The sequence below is a fragment of the Lutra lutra genome, chromosome 3 (genome assembly GCF_902655055.1).
Source record: "Lutra lutra chromosome 3, mLutLut1.2, whole genome shotgun sequence".
NCBI classification, from domain to species: Eukaryota; Metazoa; Chordata; class Mammalia; order Carnivora; family Mustelidae; genus Lutra; species Lutra lutra.
Genome location: NC_062280.1, coordinates 128,066,819 through 128,084,985, shown reverse-complemented (window position 1 = coordinate 128,084,985; position 18,167 = coordinate 128,066,819). Strand labels below are relative to the sequence as shown.

General features: G+C 46.7%; 1 protein-coding gene across 3 annotated transcripts in view; it reads right to left on the bottom strand.

Moving 5' to 3' along the window:
• B3GLCT (beta 3-glucosyltransferase) overlaps positions 1–12,097 on the bottom strand; it is a 124,389-nt gene extending 112,292 nt beyond the window's left edge. The window contains exon 1 of one of the 3 annotated variants that reach the window (XM_047723091.1): positions 11,599–12,097. In XM_047723091.1, the coding sequence (XP_047579047.1) occupies positions 11,599–11,998 (400 nt within the window). In that variant the 5' untranslated portion in view covers positions 11,999–12,097. The remainder of the gene's footprint in view (positions 1–11,598) is intronic. The other 2 variants (XM_047723089.1, XM_047723088.1) reach the window with 2 other exon arrangements.
• Between the last annotated feature and the right edge of the window lie 6,070 nt (positions 12,098–18,167).

Sequence of the window (18,167 nt, the reverse complement as noted above, 5' to 3'; positions counted from 1 at the left end):
GCATCAGTTACTTTCAGGTATAAGAGCAAATCACACTGCCTTTCGAGAGGTGAGATGTGCCTTCTGCGTTCACCTGAGGATATGTGCTGTGTATGTTCAATGGGATTTTGTAACTTTATGTAATTTTTTTTTTTTTTACACAAAAGTAGCTTTTTAAATGGCATTTCCTCTGACCCAAGAGGCCTCATGAATGAGCCAGATCTGGACCCATGTCTTGGGCATTTGTAATCTTTGTTCTTCTCTTGCATATGAAAAAAGCCATAATGGATTAAAAAAAAAAAGAGCAAATCACATGGCAAGATAATCCTCATTAAACATAAAAAAATACTAGTTGGTTTTTCCTTTGTGTTTCTGTAATCTAAATAAAACAAATCACCAAGGAACCAAATGCATTTTGAAGGCATAGAATATGCTATACCACTAATAAACCCAATCTTAAAATAATGAATCCTTAACAAAATTCCTACCCACAAGATCCTGGCTTTCACAGTTGGTGCAAATGAAGGAGAAACGGTAAAATTAGAGGAGAAAGTAAGAAAAATTAGCAAATGAGGTTAAGAAATTACCTGTCACACAGTGGGACTTTACGACTGCGTGGCCCAAGGTGGGGGGAAGAAGGAAGGAGGAAAGGGTCCCCCAACTCTGCCAAAGGGAGTGGCCACCTGGGGCTGGATATTTATTGTTTGGCTTCATATTAATTTCCAAATTCAGTGGGGAAAAAAATATTCTTGAAAGCTTGGCCTTAACGTGCAGTTGGAGAACTATTCCAAGGTAAATCATGCTCTTATATGCCAAACTGCTGTTTAAAAGTAATTTTCCCTTTTCTATTTTCAACATGAATTCCTGTGAATTGCTACAGGGAACTATATTTAAAGTGCAAATCAGGACGGGCAATAGAAATAAGACCTTTCTGAGATAACTGTAAATAATTCAAGCCAACTAATGTGTTAGCACACCTATTCTAAGATATAAATCAAGATTTTACAACTAACCTGGGACTAAGATTTATAGGCCAGCCTAAGCCCTAGAGTGCCAGAAAACTGGAGAGGAATTAATTGCAACGCATTTAAGAAACCATAATCAACCATCTTTTCTTGTTCCTGGGAGTGAGCAAGGGACCCCGGGGGCCCCCACAGGAAAGATGATTGTTCCTCCTAGTTCCTTGTGCTATTTTGCTCCTCTTTCCTGGTTTGTCCTCCCAGACTCTCCCAGGAACATCTATCATAGAAACCAGATAAAACACACACACAAAAAAAAACAGAAACCACTGAGACACTCAATAACTCCACTCAGAGGGGTGCTGCCACGATTAAGTGAGATAAGACACAGCCTTTAGCGTGGAGCTCAGTGTGTTCATAGCTCAACTGATGCTGCCATAAGCCGCTGGTGAGGCAATGGTTTGCTGTGGGTCCAGGCGGTGTCTAGGTGGTCGTGGGCCCTACCCTGGAGCTTAGAGGAAGGCAGGGGATGGAACCGTGTGTCCCTAGCTCTGGATCCAGGACAAAGCTTGCAGCGGGGCCCCCGGCACCTCTCAGGGTCTCACACAGGCTCTGCCCCACTTTCTCTTCTGACACACTGTGGGAGGGAGCCTGTGGGGCTTCCCTTTCTTTCCTGTGACCTACTTACAAAAAACGTTTCACCCAGCACAGCTCCTCCCCAAGTGGCTCCAGCTCCCTGGAGCTTTCCAGGTTGAATTCCAAGTCCTCCAGAGGAGGCCTTCAACTCCAGGATGTGCAGCCCACAGCTGACTGACTTAGTTCCAATTACCTGCTTTGAAGATCATCCACGCAGGCAGAGCGACCAGAAATGCATGCACCGCGACGTAGCGACAAAGGGCAGAGCCTGCCTTTTCTTCCGCCTCCTCAAATCTACTGTCCCTGGGGCTGTGCACACATGGGGTAGCTGCTCCAGCCACCCACCCTGAGGCATCCCCGTCCAAACTGGGGATGGAGGGCCCCTAGCACTCCATATGGGCAGAGGACAGAACAGCCCTGGCATGTGGCCAAAGATCAAATGGTTTCTCAGGTGTTATGTTTCTGGAACAGGGCCTGACACATGCTATGTGCTTTAGGCCTTAGCAGTTACTGTCATTAGTATTAGTTGACATTTTCATTTGTGCAGGAGAAAACCAGAGTGGCTGTGTGCACCAGCGTCACCCGTTCTGCTAGGGGTTGGGCAACATGAGTAAGCAGCTGCCCGAGGAGCTGATGTGAGACACATCTCCCTCAGTCAACAACCAAGTGCACAAGCACCCGCTCCGCTGGCTGTCACTCTAATGGGAGTCCCTGAGAGAGCACCTGGGGTGGAGACAGAGGCCGTCTCACCCAAGGCAGGGCAGCAGAGGGAAGGGAGGCTCCCAGAGGGCAAAGCACTGCTTGGGCCAAACTCAACATGGTGCTTAAGCAACCAAATTCCAAGCAGCAGAGACTTCAAGTTACAAGAGCAAGGACGCCTGGAAACAGGTTTCTGCGTCAAAGTTTGAATAGTTTAGTGTACCCAGAGCGTGGACACCCAAGGGGAGGAACTAGAGCTGCATGCCTGTGGGAAGGAAAGAGAATGTGACGTGGACACCTGTGGGGACAGAATGTCTGGGACATGGACACCTGTCGGGGAGGAGAGAGACTGAGGCTAGAGATGGAACTGGAGACAGCAGGGCCATGTCATGAAAGGGCTCAGTGTTAGGGGGTCTGCTTTTATTGTAAGAGCCATGAAAAGCTTCTATCAAAGCAAGTACCATGTTGAAATGTGTCTTTGACAGGTTTCCAGAGTAGTGTTGGGTGGGGCTGTGGGGGGACAAAACAAAAGGCACAAACATGCCAGCTAGGAAGCTAATGGAGCCAGGTAATGGGAGAGAAGGGACAGAATTCGGATGAGGCAGTGCCTGGGCGTGGTGAGTGGTGAGCAAAAGCGGGGTGTTGGAGATATTTAAGCAGCAGAATCTACAGTCCAGGAGTCCAATGCTACCAGGAGACGGGGCAGGGAAGGGAGAGTCCATAGGGGTTGGTGAGAGGGAAGAAGCGTAGGTGAGTCCGGGTTGCAGAGGAAGCAGCTGAGCACACTGAGGTGCCATTCACAAGCCGGAGAATAAAGCCAGGGGGAGCAAATGCATGGAAAAACTCAGTCTGCTTCCCAACATCCTGAGGTGCTGAGGCCATTCCAGGGGATATATCCAGCAGCAGGGAAGGGCACTCCAGGCAGAGAGAAGCTAGAGAGAAGGCAATTGTTTAAGGAGTTTATAAGGTGTTCTTCCAAGGCATTCTCTCTGCAAAGCTTCAAAGTGCAACAGAAAGAGGCGTGGCCCAGGAGAGCTGACCTCCAGGGCCTGGCCCACGAGGAGGACCAGCACAGCACACTGGTTGGATGCACAGAATCTAGACTCCCACCTCGTGGCTTCAAATCCAGGCTCTGCCACTTAGTAGCTCAGCAACACCGGGCCAGTGACTTTGGCTCTCAGAGCCTCTGCCTCCATCCCTGTAAAAGGGGGGGAAACTAAACAAGAATGAGCTACACTGGTGCATGTACAGGAGCAGGACAGTACCTGGCCTGTGAGAAGAATGATTGGAGCCTTTTGCTCAGGGGCCAAAGAGAGATGCTGCCCTGGGGAGGAAGCCAGCACAATTCCGCAAGGAGACAGCTGGACAACATTAAGGTCAGGGAACCGCTGTGCCCCACTCCGTGGGTTCCACACCACTTACAAGGTGACCAGCCGGTTGAGAGAAGGAATGGAGATTGGGGAGGGGGGAGCTGGCCTCTCCTCAAGTGTGGCAGTGAGCACACCGACATGACGGTCCTCTTTTGAGCCGCTCACTACCTACCCCGGTTTGGTTTTACTCCATCTCAAACACTTTTTTGGTTTTATCAAAGAAGTCAATGGGCAAGGGAGTTTGGAATATAGATTTTTCTTCCCTTGGCAACAGAGTTGGCCAGGACCAATACAGTCTCTGTGCCAGAGGGTAAACCTACTTATAGAAAGGACAGTAAATAGAAAGAAAATAGAAGGAAATAGGAAATAACTGTATATTTTAGAAAGACAAAGATCATTTGTTTCTTTGATTCCTATATCACTTAAACAAATAATAGGAAAGCCCATATGCCAAGGGAAACAGAGTTTCGGGGGAGAGATTCAAAACACCACCCTCACGAGCAGGTTTCCTAAGTTGAGTCATAGGTAAGGGGCAGAAGAAACCCCCGTCGCACAGCCCACTCCAGAATGAACTCACCACCAAAAAAATCAGCCCTTCGTATAATCCCTTTGCATTATACGAGCAGCACTGAACAGTTAACTGTCAAGCTAACTTACACAGTCTCTGCTTAAATTGGGGGTATCTTATTTCTACAATAGAAAAAGTGGTTTTAGAAGCCCCTCCCCACCCCAACAGCACCACTGAATCCACAGTAGCCACAGGCTGAGATGTTCTAATGCTGTTAGGAACTTGTCAACTGTCCAAACACCTTTGCTCAAACAACCCACTCTTCAGTTTCTGAGACTCATGGTCCTCCTCCTACAGCCCCTCCAGCAGCATTTGAAAACCTGCCTGTTTCCAAAGGATGCTGGAACCAGAGAAAGACTGCTTTGTTTGAATTCTGGGGTTTCTGGTTCCTTTCCCGAGGTGATGAAATATCTGAGCAAGACATATCAAGCCTCAAGTCCACGCTTTGCTGTCTCAGAAACAGCTCCTTATTTCATTTTAAAAACAAAGCAGCCAGCAATCATCTTTACATTCTACAGATATGCAAGAAAATCAGCTGGCAAGAGTCCCCGTTTCTACCTGGGCCCAGGCAGGGTTCCTGCACCTGCTAGGACATAGGACCCACCTGGGGCCTTCTAAAATGCAAATCTAGAGGCCTCATCTCAGATTTTTTTTGTCAGAAAAATCTGGAGGTGGGAACCCATAATCTGCCTTTTAACAAGGGGCCCCATAACAAAGGAAACTCTTCAAGACACTGAGGGGATTCTCCTGTGTGCTGAAGTCTGACACACTGGGGTGCACAGCTAAACAGACTCTCAAGGGAAAGGAATGGCATGATTTTTCCAACAGGGCTTGGCCATTTACCTTCCTTTACTTCATTCACCTCATAAACGAAGAACAAGCTCTAGTATATCCACCCTCAAGGATCTGGAAAAGATAAATTCAGCACGGATGTAGAAAGAGCCTTCGGCTTCTTACAGCTTCTTACAGCAAGCAATGATGTAAACTAAAGCATATCACCTTTTCAGACCATAAAATATTCTTTCAGTGGTGAAAATAAGTCATATCCCTAGGTGAAGATGGCATTGTTACAACTGAGATACATTCTAATCTTATTTGAGGATACCTTTTCTCATTTTTTGGTATAAGCCTACAGCTTTACATCACACAGATAAAGACGATTTTCTGTCCCAGCTTCTACCAAATCTTGGGTACCCATACATTTGGAATCAAAGTTTAAATGGATTTATTTTGCCAATTAAGATTCTCTCCTCTTTAAAAAAAAAAAATCTACTCGGGGCGCCTGGGTGGCTCAGTGGGTTAAGCCGCTGCCTTCGGCTCAGGTCATGATCTCAGGGTCCTGGGATCGAGGCCCGCATCGGGCTCTCTGCTCAGCAGGGAGCCTGCTTCCCTCTCTCTCTCTCTCTCTGCCTGCCTCTCTACTTGTGATCTCTCTCTGTCAAATAAAAAAAAAAAATCTACTCAAATTGCCCCTCCAAATCTCTCTGCAGTCAATCCGTCCTCTGAGCTCCAGACCCACAAATCCAACTGCCTACATGACACCCACCTGAACATCTCACCTTCCCCAAACTCACTTTGTCCAAAGTGAACTCCTCATCTTCACCTCCCTCTAAAATTAAAGTAAATTATAGAAAAATGTCTGGGTACTTAATGCCACAGAATGGTTAAAAGAAACTTTATATTATTTAACTACAATTTTAAAAAAAGTTAAAATCTGGTCCTTTTCCATTAGTGTATCAGTAAACAGCTCTGGTACCCACCCACAGCTCATGACAGAAACCTGACTCATCTTTGACCCCCTCCTTCCTCTCGGCCCACTGCTCCCATCAGCTGCCTTCATCAACTCTCACGTAGTTGATTCCGGCAGCCTCCTCGCTGGTCCCACAAGTCCTCACCAGTCACCTCTAATCTCTGTTCCACGAACAACCACAGCGAGTTCCTTACAACGGGAGGTTAAACCATGTCGCTCTCCTATTACAGCCCCTCAGCTACTTCCCACTGCTCTAAGAACAAAGCCCAAGATCCTTACCTTCCTCCGTAAGACCTGCATTGCCAGACCCCCACTGAACTTTTCCCAGCCCCTCTCTGAATCTCTCCAGTCCGGTCCTTTCTCGGTTGTGTTCCTCCAGCACCAAGCTCTTTGCCCTCCTGGGCACGTCCCCTTCTTCCACTTAACTGCTCTCAGCTTCCCCTTCAGGTCCGAGTTCTGATGTCTCCTCCTGCAAGAAGTCTTCCTTGACTCCCTACTCCAAGGTTTCTTAAGCTGGCACCCAGCACTATCAACAATAGACCAGATCACAGATTCTTTGGAGGGCGAGATTGTCCTGCACATGGTAGGATATCCCTCAGAGCCCCAGCTCTGGATGCCAGTAGCACTCCCTGCCACAACCAAAAAGTCTCTAGCCATTGACAAATTCTCCATGAGGGGCAAGAACGCCCCCTATTGAGAACCACTACTCCAGATTCCAGGCTAAAGCCCTCCACTTCCCTGCCTGGCATTCTCCCAGCACCAGGAGTCCCCTGCCAGGGCACTGAGCACAGTGCGATTTGTTTTGTGTAGTGTTTAATGTCACCTTCCCCTTGGAGACTGCCTGCTCCACCAGGGGAAAGCCAGATTCGATCTGTCTTCTTCCTGCAATATCCCCAGTGTCTGATACATGTAGATACTCAACAGTTGGAATAAATGAAAAAAATTCCAAGTACAGTTCTTTCTTTTAATACTATTTTTGAACTGTTAACATTTTCTAGGAGTGCAAATCAGCGCCTACACTGAATTGGGTTCCTCTAGGGAGTGGCTTAGTGAATAGAGCTTTGAAACATGGAATTAGGGGCACCTGGGTGGCTCAGTGGGTTAAAGCCTCTGCCTTCGGCTCAGGTCATGATCCCAGAGTCCTAGGATCGAGCCCCGCATCGGGCTCTCTGCTCAGCAGAGAGTCTGCTTCCTCCTATCTCTCTCTGCCTGCTTCTCTGCCTACTTGTGATCTCTGTCAAATAAATAAATAAAATCTTTAAAAAAAAAAAAAAAGAAACATGGAATTAAGGGAGACTCTCAATCAACAATAGATCTGATGAACCCCCAACACTCGCTAAACTTTCCTTTGTGTTGGGAAAGATGGAATTAACACTCCTATATACTATTCTTTACCAAGAATCTGGCAACGCCAAAGATGGACTGTCCATAATGCTACAGAGAGGCAAAACATAATAACATTTGCGAATCCCCCATAATCCCTTTGTGCCTAGAAACACCCTGATTTATGTTTCTAATGAAAAGCAAAAAAAACAAAACAAAACAAAAAAACCTGCCTCTTAGTGGTCCAAATGAAGTCAGTATTAGGACTTACTCAAGTACTAGGCCCACAATGCTTGCCTCAGAACAAGTTAACAAAAGGGTCAGGATAGTTCCTCCCTCCCCCACCCCCATCACCTCACCATCACACTTGAAACAGATGTTCTTTTCCCCCTCTCCTTATCTGCCCCCCTGATAAACAGCTTGACTGTTGGCTATAGACAAACTCCTTTGAGTCAAATCCATAACCAAGAGAACCACGTCTACTTGGAAACCCCAGACTATCTGGACAAGAACTCATCCAGACGGGTAAACTCTCTATCAGTCATAGCTGCTTAAGAAATAAAAGGAGGGTTTAAAAATCAAAAATTAAAACACACACACACACAATAACCTGGGATCAGGTCTGACTCTTGGTGTCCTAAAATGTCTAACTCACTGCAGTAAAAAGAATCTGAGTGAGAACTGGACCAGAATGGAAAAAAAAAAAAAACCTAATTTTGGTGGATGCTAACAAATTCAATCCTGACACATACAGAGTAGAAACAGGGATAAGAAAGATAAAAGTTAGCATCTTATTATTTTACCATTGGTTCAAATGAGCTTCTTCACAGATGTATCAGTTAGGATTAGGTTGGCTGCCGCACGTAACAGAAAACTCAACAGAGGCTTAAACAAGACTGGGGTTTATTTTTAATCTCCTGCAATACAAGTCTGGAAAAAGGGACCCAGGGCTGGTGTGGTGCTCCACATCCTTCAGGCACTCAGGCAGGCACTGCTATCCTTTCTGCCCCACCATCCTTACTACTGGCTTCTGTCTTCAAGGTCACCTCATGGTCACAAGATGATCACCATGGCTCCAACCATCAGATTTACAGACAATGGGAAGGAAGATGAAACAAAGACAAGCAAACAACCAAAGAACAACAAAAAGCATGAATCCCAACTGGGTCAGCTACCTTTAACAAGCTTCACAAAGAGACCCACCCAAAAATCACTACAGGTAATTCAGTGGCTGCCCCTGCTTGCAAGGGCCACTGAGAAACTTCTTTTCCCTGGACACACCACTGCCACCACCACCACCATGAGATTCCTCCATCCTTCCCCTCGCTCCTTGTATTATTAGTCAGCTAGGGCCACCTTAACAACAACCATAGACAAACGGAAATTTATTCCTCACAGCTCTGAAAACTAGAAGTCCAAGATTAAGGTGCCAACAGGGTTGGTTTCTGCTAAGACCTCTCTCCTTAGCTTGCAGGTAGAAAAGTCTTCTCACTGTGTCCTCCAATGGCCTTTTCTCTGTTTGAGTGCATCCCTGGTGTCTCTTCCCCTTCAGAGAAGAATAAGGACACAGTCCCGTTGGACTAGGGCCCCACCCTTATGACCTCATTTACCCTGCAATATCTCCTTGGAGGTCCTATCTCCAAATATAGTCACCCAACATTTCTGATTATTTTTTTTTAAGATTTTATTTATTTATTTAACAGAGAGAGACACAGTGAGAGAGGGAACATAAGCAAGGGGAGTGAGAGAAGGAGAAACAGGCTTCCCACCAAGCAGGGGCCCAATGCGGGGCCTGATCCCAGGACCCCGGGATCATGACCTGAGCAGAAGGCAGATGCTTAAGGACTGAGCCACCCAGGTGCCCTCATTCCTGATTATCTAAGAGGTTTTTTAGTCAGGAAAGGAAGGAACTATGGGTAACTGAGTAGCAGATAGCAGTCTCTGCCACAAGAGACTCAGTACATTAAAACTATAAGAAATGGCAAAGCTCTGGTATTTTATCTAGTCTAGGTCTCCTGTTTTATATGAGAAAACTGAGCTCAGACCCACTAGGAGCTGACGTAGAGATGTGAATAAATCTGATTCTAGAACTGGCACTGGACTCTAGAACTGAAGTTGCAGTGAATTTGGTCTGTATAATCATATGAGTTTAAAATAAATTTTCTATATTGACTTTTCTCTAACAACTCAAGAGAATATGCTATAGTTTGTGGGAAAACTAAACTATATATATACCCAGGCCAAACTAACGAGGAAATATTTAGAGTATTTTTAAGCAATCAGGATTGTTCACATGCCTCAAAATTCCTAACATAATCTGTTTTAGCAAGATCCAAGAGCTCTGGTTTAGAGATCTACAGATTGAGTACCACATCTTTCTGCATCTGGGAGCTCCCCCAACACCCCCAAAGCAGAGCTCAATAAACCAAGCTCATAATTTACTTCAGACCTCGAAGAATACAGCTTCTTGTCTGTACCAACGCATGAAAGCCAGTTCACAAAGCCAAATGTCTCACAGGGACCTTCTAATAGGTTTTATGTCTTATTTATTGTGCTTATCTGACAACTTCACAATGTTAATAGACATCTCTAAAAATGTGTTGACATTTTGCTTCATTCTGACTGTCCTTTAATGTGTTATCAAGTTTGGACAGTACAGATATTCCCTTAAGTGCAGTAAAAAATAGACACACACAGCAATACAAATGTATTTCAGCCCCTACATTGAATATATTATGTACAAATATTATATCCCCAGTACACCATTATAAAGTGCTGTGCTATAAATAGAATGCCAATTTCAGCTACCACCCACCCTATTTGGTTAGGTGCAAAACTTCCAGGCAGCAAGCCAACTGATGTAGCTAAGAGTCACCTAGTCAATTTCCCACCCCTCCAACCTCCCCTTCTCCCTGGGCTGCCCCTCTCCCAGGGATGCATTCTTTCTTCCACTAAAGCAGATCTCCTCCACATTCAGTTGCTCCCCACCGTCAATTACAGTTCTCTGTGCCCAAGGTGTCCCAACATTTTTAATTACATTGTTGCTTAATCATGCATGTGAACAATTAACAATTAATCTCCCTCGATTTTCCCACACTTACTGAGCACCTATAGAAAAGCGAAGGGTACGCAAATAACGTCCTCATTCGGAGAGTTTAAATCCAAATAAAAACGAGCTGTACAGGTTCCAGTGGGCTACCAAAAAGCAATGTGCAATAACGCTACGTCTCTTCCTAAATTGCACTATTCTGCCATTTCTAAAAATCTGAAATTACTGCCTTTTAACAGACTGCAAACACAAAATCCGGGTTAGAGGACAATAACCCCGAGAACACTGAAAAGGGAGTCATTTTCCCCCAACCTTTCAAATTTGAACAAATCTCACCATATAGGTCAATCAGGACGATTTTTTTTTTAACTTTGCCACATCATTTTACGATAAAGGGGAGAAAATGCTCCTGTGAGGAGAACGGAAGAAAAAAGGAAAGGGGCATTACGGCAGCAGCAAACCGACAAGCACTGTTCCCAGAAGTGTTCTCTAATTTTCCCCCTTAAAGACCCAAGACTGGGGAATGTCCCCACCGCCTCTGCCACGCCACCACCGCACCCACTGAAGGCCCAGCCGGGCACCCCGACCCTCCCTTCCTAACCTAGGAATGCTTAGAAGGGCTGGTGCCAAGTTGGCATGTCAGCCCTGGAGACCCGGGCACGGCCGGAAGACCCCCGCAGAGAGCCCCTGCAGGGCGCGCGGATCTCGGTCGGCGGGTGCCGTCCTAGCCCCCGGTTGCCCCGCGCGGAGGTGCAGGGCGAGAGGGCCGCCGGGCCCGCCAGCCTCCAGTCGGTGGCGCCCGCGCGGGGCGTGTGGGGCTTGCGGGGCAGGCGGGACTCGGGCGGAAGGCAGGGGGGCGGGACCGCGACCGCCGCTTCCCCGCTCTCAAAGTTTCTCGCAGTTGCACATTTACTCAGCGCTTCCTGTGGGGGTGAGCGCCTCGCCCTCCCGGCTCGGCCGGCCGCCAGCTCCTGGCGGAAGGAGGCGGGCAGACGCGAGCGGGGCCGGGGCGGCGGCGGGACCCGGCGAGCCGAAAGGGGCCGGGCGCACCGCGCCCCGGGGTCCGGGAGAGCCGGGTCCCCACCCGGACGCCGCGAGAGGGCGCTGCCGCCGGCGCGGCAGGGACGGGACGGCGGGACACCGGCGCCCGCGGGGCAGGGCTGGGCCGCCCGGCACCCCCTTCGGCGCGCGGACGCGGGACGCAGGCGGCAGCGCCCGAGAAGCCCACGCCTCTCCCGTGCGCGCCCGGGCCGCCAGCTACTTACCCAGTGAGCAGGTGAGGAGCGAGAGCAGTGCCGGGAGCGCGAGGCGGCGGCCGCGGCGAGCGGGCGGCAGCATCCCGGCGGCGGGAGCTGCGCGCCCTAGTGGGGCGCGGGGACGGGAGACGCGCGGGGAGCCGAGCTGCGCGGCTGCCGCTGTCGCCCGTGCCGCCGCGGCTGACCCTTCTCCGCCGGCTCCCCTCCTCCCTCCTCGGGCTCCGCCGCGCCGGCTCCGGCCGCGCCCTCTGGCGGCCGACTTCGGGAGCGTCCTCGTGCCAGTTCCAGCGCCCGCCTGGCTCGCAGCCGTGCCTGGGGTCCCGCCGCCGGGCGAGGGTCGAGAGGACTGCACCTTCACTAGGACAGCGACCCTCTTCCAGGCTTGTGGCCCCCCGCTCCCTGCGGTCATTATTCTCCACTCCTTTTTTTCCTTCTCCCTTACCTAGGCCCCATCTTCTACCTTCCTGTCCTCCCACCTTACTCCTTCACCTCCCTTTCCCGGCTCTCCTGGAGTCGATCAGTGGGTCCCCTCCTTACTCCCAAAGAAAGGGACTGGGGGGGGGGGGGGGCGAGGAAGGGAGGAGACAGGAAGCCGAGTTGCTTTTCCTTCCTCCTAATGTACCATCTGCTATTTAAAAAGAAATCAATAATTCAACTCTTAATATTGTTGGCACCCCTGTTCTACGTTGATGAAGGTGTTTTTAATCAGCTCAACTAATTTACTTAATATCCTCTTTTTTTTTTTTTTTCATGGGATTTGGCCAATAGCTTAAGCCTGGAATTTGGCTTTCAATAGAAGTTAGCGTAAATGTAATTTCGTATAAATGTAATTTTAAGTGTTCACCATAATGGAAGAGGGGGGTTGTGTTTTATTCAAAACGTCCCATAAAAATTAATTAAATTGGAATACAGAGAAGTCTAGTGACCTCATGTGGAGAGTCCCTTTTGTCCCCATGGGACTGTCCAGGGGCTCCCTCCCCAGCCAGGAGATGTGGTAGCCCTGGCAGAGGGCTGGCTCCACTGTGTTAGGTGGTGGGCAGAAGGGAAAAGCAGTACCCTCTAATGGTTCTTCAGTGCTTCCTGCCTCCACCAAAGCCTTGACTCATGTCTCTCTCTTAGAAAGTAAATGGGACCAAGTGCCCATCACTTACCTGAGATTAGACCATGACCTCATGAAGGCTGTGTTCTTGTTCTCATTCATACTTAATGTTTTCTGGGTGCCTACTCTGTGCCTGGGATTGTGCTAAGCACGTACCAACACCAATGTCTTCCACATGGATGTGCAACGTTCACTGACTTGCTAAATGTGAAATGAAGACCAGTGTCAGGTGATAGGAATACAAGTAAGATGTTGGGCTAATAGTAAAGCAGGTGCGGAATAAATGTTTATTGTCTTGAGCCTTATAAATGAGAAGACCAGGGACACCTGGGTGGCTCAGTCATTAAGCGTCTGCCTTTGGCTCAGGTAATGATCTCCACGTCCTGGGACTGAGCAAGGAGCCTGCTTCTCACTCTCCCTTCGCCCCTCCCCCTGTTTGTGCTTTCTTTTTCTCTCTCTCTGCAAAATAAAAAATCTTAAAAATAAATAAGTAAATGTGAGGACCATTCAGGGGTTTAACCTTGAATATGTTAGGATATTGTCACTTCTCAGTTCAGCATCTGCAGCAAGGGTTTTAAAAGGAAGCTCGGAGGCTGTGGGTTTTCTCTCTCTGGTTTACACAGACTTCTTAAAACTGGGAACTAAATAACTTGTGTGTTACCCATTTTGTGTGAATGCAAATAGTGCCATCTTGTTCCATTCAGCCAGGGTTTGTGGCTACATGTCACACTATTTTTATACAAAGGGAAGAGAAATCTAAGAATTCTTTCATTTTTTTTTAGTGACGCTCTTCCAATTTATGGTTGACCGCATTGATCCCTTTCATCTTCTAAAATGTACCTGCCTGGTCAAGAGTTCTAGAAGTTTTCCAGTTTCCAAAGCTGTTTAGCTTTCTTCCCAAAAAATATTCCTCAAATATATTTGATATCGAATATTAAACAAAAGCGTGTTTACGTAGACGCGGAAGCCTAATAATTAAGCAGCTTGCTTACCATGCATGTGTTCAAAGACATACTTAATGTTTGGTAACAAGGAACTCCAGGTGCATCAGTGTTTTCCACAGAATTTACCATAGGAGAGTATTTTGTGCGCTGGAACAGGGTGTGGGGTATGGAGCCCTAAAGACAATGGAGAGCACACTCTCTTTAAGGAATAAACCTGCCCTGATGTTCCCCCGTTCCACAGCAGACATAGATAAATGGCACTTTTCGAAGCTCCATAACTCACATTTTAAAAAGGATTACCTTTCACTTACTCTAGTCATATGATAAATGGACTTCCTGGGAGTTCCTCTCCCAAAAACAAGTTGAGAGCTTCCTGGAACAAAATGTGCCCGTGAGGACGCTAACAGATTTGTGGTGAGGCACCGCGTGCCATCTGAAACACCAACTGTAAGGGGACAGCTTTCAATGGGGAAAAATAAATCTCTTAAACTCTAAGATAAGGATCTGAAAAAAAAGACCAGGCCTTCGCTCTCTCTTCCTGGGGTTCTCTCATCTTGATTTTAGATGCCACCCCTATACTGGCCCCTGAAAGCAGGTCCCTCCCCTGTGCAGGGGTGGAAGGAGGAGTCCCCTTTTTTGAGGAAGGAGGGCCTGTTATGTCTTGGTTTCAGCTCAGGTCACGGTCTCATGGGTTGTGGGATCAAGCCCCGTGTTAGGCTCTTTTGGGCTAGGCTGGGTTCCACGCTCAGCAGGGAGTCGGCTTGAAGATTCTCTCCCTCTGCCCCTCCCCCTGCAAGCATGTGCACTCCCTCTCTCTAAAATAAATAAATAAATCTTAAAAAAAAAAAATGTTCCTGGGGCTCCTGGGTGGTTCAGTCAGTTAAGCATCTGCCTTGAGTTCTGGTCATGATCTCAGGGTCCTGGGATGGAGCCCTGCTTCGGGCTCCCTGCTCAGCATGGAGCCTGCTTCTCCCTCTCCCTCTGTGTGCAAACATTCTCCCTCTATGCATGCATGCACTCTCTCTCTCTCTCAAATATTTTTTTTTAAATGTTCATAAGTAATTTTACTGCTCTGTGATAAATGCTACAGGACAAGTGGAAGGAAACACTTTGGAACATACAGAGGGAAACACAAAATGGTGGCCATGGAATCCATCAGTAAGACAGAAGTGAATTGTGCAGGGTCTTAAGGAGAAATAGGTTCCTGGGCTGAGAAAAAGAGGACAGGCATCCCAGATAGAGGCGCAATACACACAAAGCAGATCAGCCCGAAGAAGTGTGGTGTTCTGGGAAGTGGCCATTGGGTGGCACAGGCTTCTTACCCAGCCCCCTCCCAGCCTGCTCTCTCTCTCCCATGACCTGGAAGTTCCTGTACCAGCAAAGACCAAGGGACAGATTCCAACTCTCCACTCTAGACGGGCCCCTCACAAGGCTCAGGAGAGCAGTTCTCTTTGCACACACAGAAGCGACCTTCGGGATTATTTTCAAAAACCTGAAATCAGGCCTAGGGTCTGACAGCGAACTGGAATGTCTAAAACTGGGTCTCCAGGACATAAGATCATTATAATCATCAGACCTATGATTAACTGTCTGCCTGCCATGTTCCACGTCCCCAGAATCAGTGCTCATCTGGTAACAGGAGAGCCCCCGATCACTTCACCTGAAGCTTTAAACTTTAGAGAAGCATGAGAATCTTCATTCCCTATGGGAGAAGAGTGAGACAGGAAGAAAAGATATATAGCGAGGCACCTGGGCGGCTTGGTTGGTTGAGTGACTGCCTTTGGCTCGGGTCATGATCTCAGGGTCCTGAGAAGGAGCCCCGTGTCAGGCTCCCTGCTCAGCAGAGCATCTGCTTCTCCTTCCCCTGCCCTTCCCCCATGCTCATGCATGCTTTCTCTCTCTCAAATAAATAAAATCTTAAAAGGAGAAAGAAAGAAAGAGAAATGAAGGAAGGAAGGAAGAAAGGGAGGGAGGGAAAGAAAGGACAAGACACACAGCAGGAACCTTCATGGCTCAAGGTAAATCCAGGGGTCACAGCTTGGCTCTGCAGCCAGTGCTAAGGAGGTCCCAGGAGGAAGGCTCTGCTAACACAAATAAGGTGGTCTCTCCAACACCCTAGAGGAGCTGCTCTCACTTTTCTTCCAAAGCTATTCAAAAGCCATAGGTAAAACCCATTAAGCCAGACTTTCCAACAAGACATTTACCCAAAGAGGCTTAACCACAGGATTCTCACAAACTAACAGCTCTGAACCAAGATCCAGGAAATAAAAGGTACCATCTTGGCAGGCCCCAGGACAAGCCCAGAAATCCAAAGCTATGGGTTTTTTTGGTTTTCTGTTCTTTTGAAGATACTGTATGGTATAAAAACTTCTCTGGAAAAAAAAAAAAAAAAGCTATCTCCTAGAAACTTCTGATCAGAAATAGATCATCCACTTGACTGTTTTGTTCTCCTTTCCAGAATCACATATCCTCCTGTTCTCAGTAAAATTCAGGAATTGCTCCTAATAGGTGAATCAAGAGGAGCAATAGGAAGTATCTGTATTTCACTTTTTTTAATGCAATTTAAGTATATTTGATCTCCCCTCCATAAGCCATTCCCTTTTATTATTACTCAATATATTTAAATCAAAAACAAACACATAATTCCCCCATTTCTCCTATCCTCTATCTCCCTGCCTCTGGGAACCAATCTACTTTCTGCGTCTGAGTTTGCTTATATATATATTTTTTAGTTTTTGCATATAAGAAAGATCATTTAGGGGCACCTGGGTGGCTCAGTGGGTTAAAGCCTCTGCCTTCGGCTCAGGTCGTGGTCCCAGTGTCCTGGGATCGAGCCCCACATCGGGCTCTCTGCTCTGCGGGGAGCCTGCTTCCCCCTCTCTCTCTATCTGTCTGCCTCTCTGCCTGCTTGTGATCTCTGTCTGTCAAATAAATAAAATCTTTAAAAAAAAAATAAGAAAGATCATTTAGTATTTGTCTTTCTCTGACTTATTTACTTAGCATAATGCCTTCAAGGTCCATACATGTTGTTGCCAATGGTAAGATTATTCTTTTTCATGGCTGAATAATATTCTTTATTATTTTTTTTCCTTTATCCATTCATTCATCGACGGACCCTTGGGTTTTTTCTGTATCTTGGCTATTGTAAATGATGCTGCAGTGAACATTAGGGTACAGATATCTTTTCAAACTGGTTTTCATTTCCTTCAAATAAATATCCAGAAATAGAGTTGCTGGATCATATTGTAGTTCTATTTTTACTTTTTTTTTTTTAATTTTAATTCAAGTTAGTTAACATATAGTGTACTATTAGTTTCTGGGGTAGAATTTAGTGATTCATCAGGTGCATATAACACCCTGTACTCATTACATCAAGTGCCCTTCTTAATGCCCATCACCCAGTTACCCCATCCCCACACACACTTCCCTTCCACCAATCTTCAGTTTGTTCCCTATAAAGAGACTTATGGTTTGCTTCCCTCTCTGGTTTTATCTTATTCTTCCTTCCCTTCCCCTATGTTCATCTGTTTTGTTTCTTAAATTCCACATATGAGTGAAATCATATGGTGATTGTCTTTCTCTGACTGACTTATTTCACTTAGGATAATACTCTCCAGTTCATCCATGTCGTTGCAAATGGCAAGATTTCATTCTTTTTGATGGCTGAGTAATATTCCATTGTATATATATACCACATTTTCTTTATCCATTGATCTGTTGATGGATATCTGGGCTCTTTCCATAGTTTGGCTATTGTGGACATTGCTGCTATGAACACTGGGGTGCAGGTGCCCCTTTGAATCACTACTTTTGTGTCCTTTGGATAAATACCTAGTATTGCTATTGGTGGGTTGTAGGGTAGTTGTATTTTTTTTTACTTTTTGAGGAAACCCCATACTGTTTTAGACAGTCACTACACCAGTTTGCATTCCCACCAACAGAGCAAGAGGGTTCCCCTTTCTCTAAATCCTCACCAATATCTGTTGTTTTCTGAGTGGTTAATTTTAGCCATTCTGACCAGTGTGAGGTGGTATCCCATTGTGGTTTTGATTTGTATTTCCCTGATGGTGAGCGATGTTGGGCATTTTTTCATGTGTCTGTTGGCCATTTGTGTGTCTTCTTTGGAGAAATGTCTGTTCATGTCTTTGGCCCATATCTTGATTGGATTTTTTGTTTTGGGGTTATTAAGTTTAATGAGTTCTTTATAGATTTTGGATACTAGCCCTTTATCTGATATGTAATTTGCCAATATCTTCTCCCATTCTGTAGGTTGCCTTTTAGTTTTATTGTTTCCTTTGCTGTGCAAAAGCTTTTTATTCTGATGAAGCCCCAGTAGTTCATTTTTACTTTTGTTTCCCTTGACTCTGGAGATGTGCCTAGCAAGACGTTGCTGCGGCCAAGGTCAAAGAGACTGCTGCCTGTGTCCGCTAAGATTTTGGTGGATTCCTGTCTCACATTTGGGTCTTTCACCCATTTTCAATTTTTTTGAGAAACCTCCATACTGTTTCCCATAGTGGCTGCATCAGTTTACATTC